We start from the raw sequence: 13,963 nt of genomic DNA, 5'->3' as shown, positions 1-13,963 counted from the left end.
TTCTTAATATTTTGACACCAAAATCATGTCGATACACCTTACCGACTGCGAGTAAAGCCACCCACGCTTTAACTTGACAGACTGTATATATATATATATTTATACCTTAAATTTCGGTTTAAAACACTATAAATCTGTAAAAGTAGAGGAGAGTACTCGAATATGAGATAGTCTCGTAATATGAGAAAGCGGGGTATCAGACCCACTCTGTTAGTTCTATCACTAACTTGTAGCCCTTGAAGAAAGAGTAATTTCGTGGTATAGTCCATTTTTCATTAGGCTTCTAAAGATTATAGGAGAACTTTTTGTGAAATCGATGGTGGTCGAGTTCTTGGAAGGGAATTCTTTAAATCCTATTTATTATTCATTAAATATGTATTTAGCAGTAAAGTTTGTCAGGAGTGATGGGGATTGAATAACTAAGTAGGAAAATATCGATAGTGTTGAAGTTTTTCATTGTACAGGTCAGACATAGTAAGTGCATAATTGCACGGTGTGGTTCTCATAATATGAGATACCTGTGGTTTTTATAACACTGTGGCTGCGCGGGGGAAATTGGTTACAAAAATGTTTGCGACTACTGCAAAAACTAAATATATCTAAATAACAGTAAATTTATACTTCGGAAACATAGAATGAAGTTTTTCATTAAAAATAATACTTTATTTTGCATTTTGTTAGCTATTTCCTGGGGTATCTCATATTATGAGAATAGTCTGACGAGTTTGGAAAAAAGCACTTTTTTACATTTTTTGTATTTTCAAAATAAAAAAAATTTTTAATAAAATTTTTTATTTGAAATTCTTATGAAAAACTAAATTTTCTTTAAAATACAAATATTAATTTTAAATTCAGTACATAGAATACCGACAATCACGCCAGAGTTGGTATCTCATATTTGGGTACTCTCCTCTATATATGCATTTTAGCTACAAATTGTATATTAATTAATACAATCTGTAACTGATAAACGTATATTATAATAGTTACTTAATTTTAAATGGATAAATTGGCTTTATCCTCTGCTTGATTTTATACAGAATTGTGAATTTTGATAGCATTCAACATTTTAAACAGAAAAATGTTTAGCTCTGTCATAATTAAAATAAATCAAACTTATCATTCATTAAAAAATAGGTGAACATACAACTTTTTCCGGTAATGTAATAAAATTATAAGTCATAATTGATGATTTATAGCATATAAATAGCTATGTAACGATATAATATTTAAAATTTTAATTTTAAAAATAAATAATTAGTTTTCATTATATAACTACTCACTAATAATTGTGAATCATTAAAATAATAATATAATAAACACTTAATATTCGAGTGGTAAATAAATATGCAGCACATCATTCACATTTATGGTAACTCCTGTAATTGTAACTGCGGTGGTAACTCATTTTTAAAATTCTCTAACTTAAGCAATTACCGACGCGGAACGTCTGCAAAATGCCGAAAACTGCGAAGTAACTCCAAGGAGTTGACCCACAAACCAATAGGGCGCTTCTAGCAGTCGGATTTTGACGGAGTCTCTTATTAGTCTTATTCCATTCCATGCGCAATCTCTCAACTCATCTCTGGTAGAGGCTTCTTTCGGTTCCTTCGGTCCGTCAGGGATGCTAGAATTTTAATCTGAAAGTTTTTCTAAAAAGGGTTTGTATAGTGACTGCCTTATGACTCAAAGCGGCATTCATTTATAAAAATATTGTACAAAATACATATTTGTTGATAATGGAGAAAAACACATCACCTGTGCGTTAATTTCTTTTCTCATTGTCCCATGTTTGCGTTTCACCGCAGATGACGTAGACTGACAAAATTTTACGCACTGACAATGCGTTAAACGGAAGCATATAGCTGATTTGAAAATGAAAACAAATGCAAAAGCTGACGTATTTTCCAAGCCTCTGGACCAGGACTCACCAGAAGGCAGTCATTGACTGCATTGACTGCTAGTGGCAGCCAAGAGACTAGGTCAAACTGGCCCTGATAAATCTTGTCGTTCGACTGGTTCTTAGCCCTTTACGGTCATTATAGAGTTTACACTCTTCAAAATGAAGAAGGGATTTTGGTGGCCGTCATTTTTCTTTATTCTTTATGAATTTTAATTGAACTCTCCAAATCATTTTTTTAAAGCTTCAATTTTAGCTTTAATTTGCTGAAAAATTTGATTCACCTTGTAAATTAAAAATGAAATTGGAAATTAATTGTATTTTAAATTCGAGTACAAAAGTTCAGACCCCCCGGCGTGAATGACGGCGAGACGTAATTTACCGTGACCGTAACTCTTTGCTCAGTTCCTGGAAAACGAAGAAAAAAATTACAGAAAAACTTGGTGGCAGTCATACATTTGTAGTGGCATTCAGCACCTGCTTGAAGTGACGAGCCCTGCTCTAGACACTAGCTAGTGATTTAAAGCAGCCTCATGCATCGCCCCACTTTTCTGTTTTCTTATGATCCGGAGGGGAATTGTCGGTCAAACTAATCCAACAGATGGCGCCAAAAAAAGTAGGTCTGACTTTTGCATTCAATTGCATTAAGAAAAAGCAAATATAATTAAAAACTTAATGCTGTTTGCAAATAAACAGAAGAAAAGTATGAAAAAATAAGAGTAACTATTACTAATTATTGAGAAAAAGAAAAAATCATGAAAATGTGTAGTTTAATATTATTAAAATTTAATTTCGAGATACATTTTGAAAGGAGTTCGTATTAGATTGAAAATGAATCATAACATTACACGCTAAGATTAACTCAACACAAAATCTTTTGACAATAACCCACCGACCTGGCAATCAGAAAATTTAAATTTGATAAAACCTTAAGTTTAAATATTTTGTCACAAGAATTGTTAATAACACTGGTCATTGTTATCTTTTTCTAATATTTTTGTGACTAGCAGTCATTCGCTCAATAGTTTAAAAAATGTCCGGTGCAAAAATAATTTTCTATGCGAAAGAGGCACATTTTAAATTTGTTTATCTAATTTGTTTACAAAAAATTAAATTGTTATATTTTATCAAAACTTTTAAATTATTTTTGTTATTAAATGTCATTCCTACATTAATGTGAAGCACTTTTACAAAAAAAAAATTTACCGATGATAAGACTATTTATCGATTTGTTGATAAATTTGGTTTATAAAAAATAAATGGATTAATAAACAAATTATTTGTATTCTATGAGTCCCTAAACGTTCATTTAAGGCAATATAAAGTTTTCCCGATCAGTTTTTAAAACGTAAAAAATTGTTATGTACAAAATTTTAGTTTTTCCATACTTTGAGTGGAAAAATTATCAATAAAAAAATAGAGGAGACAAAAGTTCGGAGATTAAAGGTCTATAGAATTTAATGATCTTTAGTTTAAAACAAAAAATTCAAAACCGCAAGAAAATTGAAGGCTCTGGACATTTTTTAATGAAAAAAGTGCATTTACTCCAACGGTGCGTCATGAGTACAGTACATTTGTTTATAGAGTTTAATAGCTTATAGTCTGTTTATTTTAGAAATGAGGTTTGCAATGATATAATTAACTATTTAATTTTAGGTCTTTTTGAATTTAAATTTTTAAATAAAATTATGAGGGGTTGAATGCAGCGAGAAAAAAGCTTTCAAGATCCACCAATAAAAAAATTATTGAACTGCATAAATGTATATATGATGTTCGGTTTCATTAAAATAAACATATACATTATATTAAATAATATCAAATCTATTTTCTCGTTCATCAGTCTTGTCAATGACTTTGTACCAAACTATTCCCTCAAACATTTTAATTACAATACCATTACTTTTTTAAAATATTTCCTTCCAAACTTGACAGTGTTAAGATTTTAAAGGTACAAAGATTCTTTGCTTTGCAACTTAAGTTTTAGCCTTACATATTTTAATTATTATTATATTTATATGGGATATAATGGATATATTTTTTAATAATTCTTCTGATCATGTATATCAGGCCTGTCCAGAGAGGGAAGTTAGACTCAAATACGACATGTTTTAGCCATGAGAATCGTCATAACGACACGAAAAGCGATTTGGTACCTTAACCTCACCATCAACCTCCACTCGCTGCCGAAAGGCTTCGTGGTTGTTCGTGGCGCGTGCCACGTGGCGCACATTGCAGAATTCAGTACCGCATATAAATTTTGAAGTAGATGCTTTAGTTTTAGGGAAACTAATTTGAAATTCAATATTTTTATTTTAATGCAATGGGATATATAGTGAAACATGGTAATCCTAACCTCACTTCACAAGTGTCAGTCAAAAAGGATTTATAAATAGTTTATGAAAGCTATATGATAAATATTGCTGAAAAACTTTAAAAAATAATTTTTTTCATGTTTACAAGGTAAAAGTGGCATTTTATACTTATTCACAAAATTTCTTTTATTGAAATTCGTATCTCATTGACAGGGTTTAGTACTCGGCTCGATGCTGCCATCTGCGAATAGTTTTACATCATGAACCTCATTACGCGTAGCTGCACACCCCTGCCTAAAATAGTGTTCGTAGCAGTGATCCCAACTTTGGCATGTTGAGCTACCGCGCTTGCCTGCGCAGCGGCCCTTATTGGTCGCTAATCGCGCACGATTCAAATAGGATATAATAAACAATTATTGAAATAAAAATAGATAATTTTTATAAATCGCACATAAACATCAGAACTACGTAATTTAAGATTTAAGCGGAGAAAAAAAAATAATACGAAAACCTTGCTCAATTACATATAAATTCAGCTTTTGAATTTAAAGAGAATATGCTATTATTTACAAAATATGCGAATTATTTTTTCTAACCTTACATTATAAATGGGGTAATTTCTGGTATTCATGTGCAATTTATAATAATTATCTATTTTAATTGCAATAATTGTTAATTATACTCGGTTTGAATCGCGCGCCAAGAGCGACCAATGAGTTACGTTGTGCCAGGCAAACGCAGTAGTCCAACATGCCAAAGTTGGGATCCCTGGTTCGTAGCGTGTTTGACTTAATGTTCATAGGTTAGAATAGAGTTGCCAATATTCTTGTACGAGAAGCAAGGAAAAAATGTTAGGACTTGTCACACATGGTCGTAATTTTCAGAATTCTAACGTTTACAAGAAATTTTGGATCAAAAACTTGTTTTTACATACCACTGACAGTACCAGGCAGATTTTATTTTGGACTCCTCGCCTTCCTGTCGTCAGATGCTCGGACTACTTTTTAGTCACTGGAATTAGGGTATTATTTGTACTACCTTTCTACTTGTACATTTCATATTCTCTACTATTACATTATGGTTAGATTATTTCTGCTCTCAATAATCTCTGTTTCTTAACCGGACCATGTTACTGACTTCTAAAACAATATTAACGTTAATGTTTTTGGATTAAAAAAATTAATCAAAGTCGAATAAGTTCTTCACAATTCATAAAGCCAAAACGAATCAAAGACCACCCAAACGAACCTTTTTTCTTACTTCAATTTACTCCAAAAATATCGGCAATTTTAAGTATTTAATCTCAGAGATAGAGAGATTTAGGACCTTTTCAAGGCCCTTTCAAGAGTGATTTTACGGTAATATAATGGTTCCTTTTGTATTCGTCACGTACCGGGCGGGCAGAGTTATTTACAGTATTTGGCCGTCGCTAACCCGACTCTCACTTTTTAAACTTTTCTTCAAATTATGAACACTTTTTCTTAATTAATCAATTTCCTTATTATACTTATTTATAATTATACCTTTTATACTGATATACAATTTTCTAGTTGAATTAAAAAATGTTGTCTTTTTTTGGCGTATCTCATTCCATTTACGAGAAACGTTGTAATTAATGCCAATTTTAAACATTTAATAAAAAGTTAAATATCTGAAATCATGGAAACCCGTAGATACTTTTTTTGTGGGTTAATTCAAAAAAGTTTTAATTTAGCAAAATGTGATTAATTTGCATGTCGCTTAGGAATTAGTAACGATTTTTTCAGCTTAAGATTCCCCCGGCTTTTTTCCTAGGATAAGAAATATTTTGTCTTCAAAATCTGGGAAATGATAGCGAACGTGCCAACGAACGTCCCCGCACACTTTTTTTGTGTTTTTTTATCAAACAAATTTTTATATTGCTAACAACGTGCGTGTATATTTCGAGGTTATGTGTGTTACAATTTACCTGAGCGTTACTTCCAAACTCCACAATATTTTTGGTCGGAAACTTTGGATTTACAAATAAACATATTAACTAATCTCCTGGAACTAACTTAGTTTGCAGGCAATCAAAAAAGTTTATTTCATAATAATTTCCAAATTGTCGGAAAGGCAGAGATGAAAAACGATATTAATGTAGCATCTCTGCTTGTTATTTATGATCGTATTTTTATTTCAATTTCGAAAAGGACATTTTAAATCCTTCAAAACGTATAAACGAGCTACTTGGACCTTTAAACATATATACCTGAGTGCCTGCGGAGAATTTCTCAGAGGTCTCATACTGATTAATGATGATTTGTGAAAGAAATTCATTAGTCAACAGTAATTCAAACTATTCACTATATGTCACGATTCGAAAAAATATTGTATGGTGCGTCATGCAGTAAAGTTTCTTTTTCAAAAGATACATCAGAATCGGCAGATCGTAACTCATCAGGAGATCAATCTCATGAGGACAGTAGAGGGGTGTCAGCTCTTAGGTTTCAGCTCACTAAACGTTTAAATTCTGCAGATCTCATCCATACGGTGAAAACTTACTTTTCTGGGGATTCGTTCCAAGTCAACGTGCATGCTGAATCTTTTCCCGAAATAATAGATTTAATGCTTTTACAATTATTCATTTTGATAACAAGATTTTTTTCGGGTTTCCCTCGTGTAAGAAACTACGAAATTTTGCCGACGTTTCGTGAAAATTGCAGTTCACTTCTTTAAGGCTTAACCTGAAACTGAGGTATCAGGTTATGTTGCTCTAATGTATACTCTCTACGATGCCTGTGATTGGCCAATCAAGTCTCCAAAAAGACTTGATAGGCCAACCAGGTTCGACCAGTCCTCAAGGTGGGGCGCCCTGAAGAAGTGAACTGCTCAAGGTAAGCTACTAACATCCTTAACTTTTTTGAAACGGTGCAGGGACAACAAAATCTACTCAAAATTCTTACAACTGAAAAATAATTTGGGAACATCTAAATTCAAATCAATTCTGCATAATAAAAGTTTGCTTCTCTTGAAAGGAAGAATACAACATGCCAAATTTCTTTTGCACACTACCTCCAAAAAACTATTAAAACTTCACCTTTTCCTATCAACCACCATCAGATTTGACATTTGGTCCACATTGGACCGCATATCTTTTTACCAATCCCAACGGATTGAAGAGCTTTCCACTCAAAAACAAAAAATAAAATTGGACAAATTACTTCCAGTAAGGCAAACACAACTACAAGATGCAGTTAAAAACATCTCTGACCATCCTCTCAACAATGAAATGATTTCAGCCTAATGTAAAGGTCATAATTTCGCAGTTGCTCCTTCGAAAATTCCAAAAGAAGAAATAATCAGCAATTTAGAATCCACAATATATACTCTTCCACCCGAAAAGTGAATGACATAAGACGTAGGACGGAGAACATTTTACGCCAGGCTCAAGATTCTGACTGACGCTACATACACAAAACTTAAAAAGGACCCTACAAAAACAATAGTCAGTAAAACAAAAACTCTTCTCAAAGACTCTAAACTTGACAGCCAAACAATATCTGAATTGATACCTACTAATCCCAACTCTCCAAGACTTTATGGGCTCCCAAAAATCCACAAAGATAACATTCCACTCAGACTGATCGTCAGCGTAATAAACTCAGCAACTTACAACCTAGCACTCTTCCTCGCTACGAAACTAAATCCTTTTACTGGAAACTCCATCACTCACGTCCTAAACTCATTTGACTTTATAAAGAAGATACAACAGATGCACATTCAACCCCAATACATCATAGTGAGTTTCGACATAGTATCTCACTTGACGAAAGTAACAATCTCTGATACAATTGACATTTTTAAATCTTCTACAAACTTTCCGTCCGAGCTCGTACCTTTGATAGAACACTATCTCAATAATACTTCTCGTTCAATAAACAATTCTACGAACAAACCTCAGGGGCAGCAATATGATCCATAATCTCACCTGTAATAGCCAATGACTTTATGGAACATCTAGAAACTAAAATCTTCAACCAAGCCAAGCTTAAGCTGGAATTTTGGTTCCGTTACGTTGATGACACTTTTGTCATCTGTCGACATGGACGAGATGAACTAAATAAGTTTTTCGATTTTATCAATCAATTATATCCTAATATCCAGTTCACAATGGAAATAGAACAAAACGGAAAATTGCCTTTCTTAGACGTATTAGTTTACAAAAAATCTGATAACGCATTAGGACATGAAGTTTACAGAAAACCCACACACACAAACAGATACCTAAATGCCTCCTCCCACCATCTAATACAGAAAGATCCTGATACAGAAAGATTACACAAACAAATTGATAAAGCAATAAGAAAATACGCTCAAAAAAACAAGTCAACACAACCTACGAAAGGAAGAGGGAGAATAATGACCACCACCCTACCATACATCCAAGGTGTCACAGAACAAATAGGAAGAATTCTCAACAAACGCAACATCCAAACCATATTTACACCAGCTGCGAAAATATGACAACTACTAAATAACCCTAAAAACAAAAAAGGCACCCCTAAGTGATCCAGGAGTATATAAAATCCCTTGTTCTTGTGGCAAAGTATATATTGGAGAAACCGGGAAAGCGGTGAGCCAACGTCGATAGACGAGCCTCCGAAATCGCATTTCCATCGTGGTTGTTGGACAAAATAATTTTTCGCCACATGTGTACTTGGCAATTGGCGTGCAGACATCTTTCCAGGCCCGTTTTTAATAGAGTCTCTTATTCTATTGAATGAGGAATCTCGAACTCATGGAATTGAATTCAATATTAACGAGAAATCTTATAGGAAATAATTAATTTTAGACTTTAGAATAATATTTTTGATTGGAATGAATTGATTCTTCGTTAGAATAATTGGAATTCATCAAATTAATAATAAGTAATAAACATTAAAAAATAATTAATCATGATCATTAATAATGATTAAAATACACAATTTTTTAAAATTGATTAATAATTAGTTCTTAATTATAAATAAACTGTAAATCAATAGTAATTAATAAGCATTAAAATATAAATAATTAATTAATAAATAAAATCAATAATAATACTAATTATGTGAGTGAATTGATATACACTAAATTAATTAAAAATTAAAAAACTTAATATAATAATTGATAATAATACTTGATTATGAATCAATAATTTATTAATAATTAATTAATCATATACAATGATCTAAAAATTATTAATTATTAATTAGTTACTAATTATTAATATACAATAAGTGTATAGTATTTATTAAACATTAAATTAATAATATTAATTATATAAATAAATTAATATAAATGAAATTCCAACACCGTCTTATACCAACGATATGTATGAATGATTAAGAATGGAGCGTGACAGAGACAATTCTCTGCAGAAATGCAATAAGATTTAGGTAAGGTGGTTATTGAGGACTTAGACGAGCCTGAAGCTTTAACAAAGGAGCAGGTCAAGTTTACAAAGTGTAGCTGTTACATTTTCTGCTACACTGCCAAGCTGAACCATAGGCTGCAACTTGAATTCTCTATGTTGAGTAGTAAATTTAGAGAAACCTTTTCGACCTTGGATTTTGTTTCCTTTTACCATAAAAAAAAAATATTTTCCACGATTTTGAATTTAACTTTGGTTTTTAAATTTCCTTTTCAGGCTCAACCGTTTGGTTCTGCCATATCCCCTTGCTTTCCCTTACTTCTTCGAATTTCTTCATCCACATTTCACTAGTTATTGAAATTATTAACGAGGATCTTAATATTCCTAAAGAGTTCTACAGTTCTACAATAAAGTAATTTCGAACAACTTGAAAACTCGAAAGTTACAAGAAAGTTATAAGAATAATCAAGTACTCTACCGATCAGTGCTTGCACACATTTGAAATGATATTGTATTAACCTGTTCATTAGAGGGCTATTTAGCCCTAGGAACTTTCTTTAATAAATACAAATACAATTTTGAAAATCCCCAAATTTCCGAGAAATTTTTCGAAAGAGTTCCAGGAGTTCTGTTAGCTCCCTAAATAGTACTACAAAAAAGTCTGATTGAATTTCAAAATTTTTGGAAATTTGTAAAGTGTTGTAGGTTTTTTAATTTTAAGTTTATCGAAAAAAGTTGTTATACTTTTTTAGAGCTATTTATGGGGCTACCAGAAAGCTGATCAGAACTTATGAGATTCTCAATTTTTTCTACTTAAAAAAACAGAGTTAGCACCCCACTTAAAAAAATTAACTGTTTCTTTAATATTCCTGTAGTTACAAAAGAGTTCTATAACAAAATAATTTTGAAAAACTTGAAAACTCGAAAGTTGCACAATTTAGAAAATCCCAAAATTTTCGAGAAATTTTTGGAAAGTTCCAGGAGTTCTGATCAGAGTTCTGGTAGTCCCCTAAATAGCACTACAAAAAAGTCTGATAACATTTTTCTATACACTTAAAATCCAAAACCCTGCAAAACTTTACATGTACCCAAAAAATTTTTATTTTAAAATTTTGAGAATTCCAGGAGATCTGATTAGAGTTCTGGTATCCCCCTGAATAGTTGTACAAAAAAGTCTCATAAACTTTTTTCGATAAACTCAAAATCTAAAAACTATTTAGGGGGCTGCCAGAACTCTGATCAGAACTCCTGGAACTTTTACGAAAAATTTCTCTGAAATTTCGGGATTTTCAAAATTGTGTAACATTCGAGTTTTCAAGTTGTTCGAAATTATTTTGTTGTGAACTCTAGAACTCTTTTGGAACTACAGGAATATTAAAGAAATCTTTTTTTTTAAGTGGGGTGCTCACTATTTTTTGAAAAAAATGTGAGAATCTCAGGAGTTCTGATCAGAGTTCTGGTAGCCCCCTGAATACTTGTACAAAAAACGCCGTAGCCTTAACCATCTCCTGGAGTAACTCAACCGCACCCACGTTAAGAGATGCTCCTTCCCAAGGTCTTGTCTCGGCCGAAAACTTGTGTAGCCAAGCTTTGGCCTCTGGGCCTGCTGCCGCAAATACAAAGACCCCTCCTCTGCAGAAATAGGTCCTGAATTTAGGTCATTGATCTGGGGACACTCTCTCGAGCCCCCTACAAGTAGCCTCCCTGATAAGCTTTAGCTGCTCTGTGGCGAGCAGCGAGTCCGGGTGACTCGTATCCGTCACCACCACAGTCAGATGGTCAGTCCTCTGAGCGACCGTCAGTCCAACCCCCGACGAGTCCGTGTTCATCGGCTGCTGGACCGCCTTGTGCCTCTTCAAAGACTTGCCCCTCCCCCGGAGGGGTGCCCTCTGAGCCCCTTCCTCGTTTTTGAGCTTCAATGTTGGTCATCGGCATTGTGGTCGTCGATGTACCAGGTACTGCAGCTGCTCTACTAGCCCGCTGCGCTTGCCTCCTCAGTCTCCTTTTTAGGGAACCACTGATGCGTTTCTTTTTATCGGGGGACTGATTGGCCACTCCCATTTTCATAGCCTCCCTCAGAGGGAACGTCACGCCCTCAGTTCCCGAAAGAGCTGGGGGCACAGCCGCCGCCTTAGTAAGGGTTGCCGGAGAGACAGGTCGCGGTGAAAGGATTATGCTAGACGCGTTAGGACCCAGTTCCTTTTTCCCCTTCGCCAACTCCCTTCCTCCTTCTATTTTCGAATTATTCCGTGTTCCATTTTGGTTCCCACGAGTAGCTAGGGAAATACAGGGTCCCACCCGGCAGATCCCTGCATGCAAGGGTAAGACTAGTTACTTGGGGAGGTCGTCCGGTGTCCCCGAGAGGCCGTTAGGACACCTTCGTAACCCCTAGGTGCCAAAGAGCCATGAGCACGATCACTCTACACCCATGACTTAGGGGGGTGGTCACATTAAGCGAGAAGCCCGTGTCAGCTAGTCTCTTTTACCCTTCTATCATACTACAATCATACATACCAGGAGAGCCCGTTTATAGGGGTCCTTTCATCCATATCCATACACATGCAGGCCGATGTCCGTTTGATCCCTATTTCCCACGCGCTTAAGCCTCCCCACCAACTACAAGGTCTTACAGTCCCTAGGGGAGGCTTTAAAGACACTTTTTTCCTACTTTTTCGTACAAATACTCAGCAGGCTCTTAGCACTCTGATCAGAACTGCTGGAATTTAAAAAATTTGGAATTTCAAAATTTTTGGGGATTTGTAAAGTATTGTAAGTTTTTGGATTTTGATATTATCGAAAAATGTTATCCGACTTTTTTGTACAACTATTCAGGGGGCTATCAGAACTCTGACCTGAACTCCTGAAAGTTTCAAAATTTTAAATTTCAAAATTTTAGGGTACATTTAAAGTGTTGTACGTTTTGAGATTTTGATTTTATCAAAAAATTGTATGACACTTTTTTGTACAAGTATTCATGGGGCTACCAGAACTCTCATCAGAACTCCTGAAATTCTCCAAATTTTTAGGTATGTGTAAAGTAATGCAGGTTTTTGGATTTTAAGTTTATTGAAAAATGTTATCAGAGTTTTTTGTAGTACTATTTAGGGGGCTACCAGAACTCTGATCAGAACTCCTGGAATTCCTTCGAAAAAATTTTCTGAAATTTTGGGATGTTCAAAATTGTGTAACTTTCGAGTTTTCAAGTTGTTCAAACCCATTTTGTTGTAGGCCTCTAGAACATGAACTTAGGGGCGGAACGTGAACTTAGCCCCCAATTTTGAGAAATCCATTTTTAGAGTATTTACACGCCTCAACTATTTCTAAAAGTTATCAGGAACTATAGAAATACTCAGAAGGATGTCAGAACTATAAAAAAAATTCAAAATTTTGAAAGTGCGGCGCGAAGTTCACACGCATCTATACTTATGTATTTCAAAGCGTTCAATGCGAATATTTGTTTAAAATCGTTTTTCGTTTTCTTTTATTAATCAGCCAATACGCAAAATGTTGTTCAAGTCGGCGAATCAAGCGCATGTAAAGGCAATAAAAAGGAAATATGACACTTACCTATTCTTACATTCACATTTTCGAACATTTTGGATGATTTATGGATCGCGAAAACAACCTCAAACAAACGAGAAAAACAGAACTGTCGGAGCTGTCACTTCACATATCGCTAGCTTCCACCATTAGGTATTCCTCGCTGTGCGACCGCGCAAACGCCTCAATTTTGTTTATAGTATATAATATTGGATCTGATACCTTAACATCACTGTTCTACTAAGTTTTAATTATTTTATTTTAGTATTTTTACATTCACTGACAATAAATTTAATTAAAAAAAGAATTGTACATAGTTTTTCTTTTATGTACAAATGTACATTATTGAATATTTTAGTATGACCTTTTTTACATTGTATATATGATGTACAGAAATTTTGGTTGATACGTTTTGCAGTATAACATTTCATTTATATAACTTATCTTTCTACATTGTCCATCGTGTTAATATATTGTTAAACTTTCAAAAGTATCAGTCAACCACAACTGTAATATTAAAATATTGAATAATGTAAAATAAATAAATACTTTGCACAATTCTCCTTTGAATTACATTATTTTAAAATAAATGTAAGCATACTGAAATAAAATAATTAAAATTCTAGTCACCATTACAAATTTATATTGAAAAGTTAGTCACCCTAAGTACCCTAACAGTTATTTCGTATCTTCGGTACTGCTTGGGTCAGAGAAGAGAGCATCTAGCCACGCGTCAACCACCACCCTCGCTCTCCCGGCGAAATAGTGATGGACGCTGAACATGTGTTCCTGGCGGGAATTTTCCCAGGCTGGGCATGTCTGTTATACAGGGTCATCAAA

At 33.9% G+C, this 13,963-nt stretch overlaps 2 protein-coding genes across 5 annotated transcripts in view; both read left to right on the top strand.

Annotated features, from left to right (window-relative positions):
* The window catches only part of LOC117179409 (SET domain-containing protein 4), a 106,771-nt gene that overhangs the window by 44,183 nt on the left and 48,625 nt on the right, over positions 1-13,963 (top strand). Inside the window, exon 1 of one of the 3 annotated variants that reach the window (XM_033371169.1) lies at positions 5,232-5,292. The exons of 1 other annotated variant lie outside the window; for it this stretch is intronic. The gene's annotated coding sequence lies outside the window, so the exon portion shown is untranslated. Of the gene's footprint in view, positions 1-5,231; positions 5,293-5,395; positions 5,571-13,963 lie in introns of those variants that run through there. One more of the 3 variants, XM_033371170.1, reaches the window with a different exon arrangement.
* LOC117179408 (ATP-binding cassette sub-family B member 7, mitochondrial) overlaps positions 4,986-13,963 on the top strand; it is a 332,187-nt gene continuing 323,209 nt past the window's right edge. For both annotated transcript variants that reach the window (XR_004467918.1, XM_033371167.1), the window contains exon 1: positions 4,986-5,234. Coding sequence is in view for 1 of the 2 variants with exons in the window: in XM_033371167.1 (XP_033227058.1) it covers positions 5,061-5,234 (174 nt within the window). In the remaining variant the exon portion in view is untranslated. The remainder of the gene's footprint in view (positions 5,235-13,963) is intronic.

Source organism: Belonocnema kinseyi, chromosome 9 (assembly GCF_010883055.1).
Source record: "Belonocnema kinseyi isolate 2016_QV_RU_SX_M_011 chromosome 9, B_treatae_v1, whole genome shotgun sequence".
Classification (NCBI taxonomy): Eukaryota; Metazoa; Arthropoda; class Insecta; order Hymenoptera; family Cynipidae; genus Belonocnema; species Belonocnema kinseyi.
The sequence above is the reverse complement of the archived record's forward strand: the minus strand, read 5'-3'. Positions and strand labels throughout refer to the sequence as shown.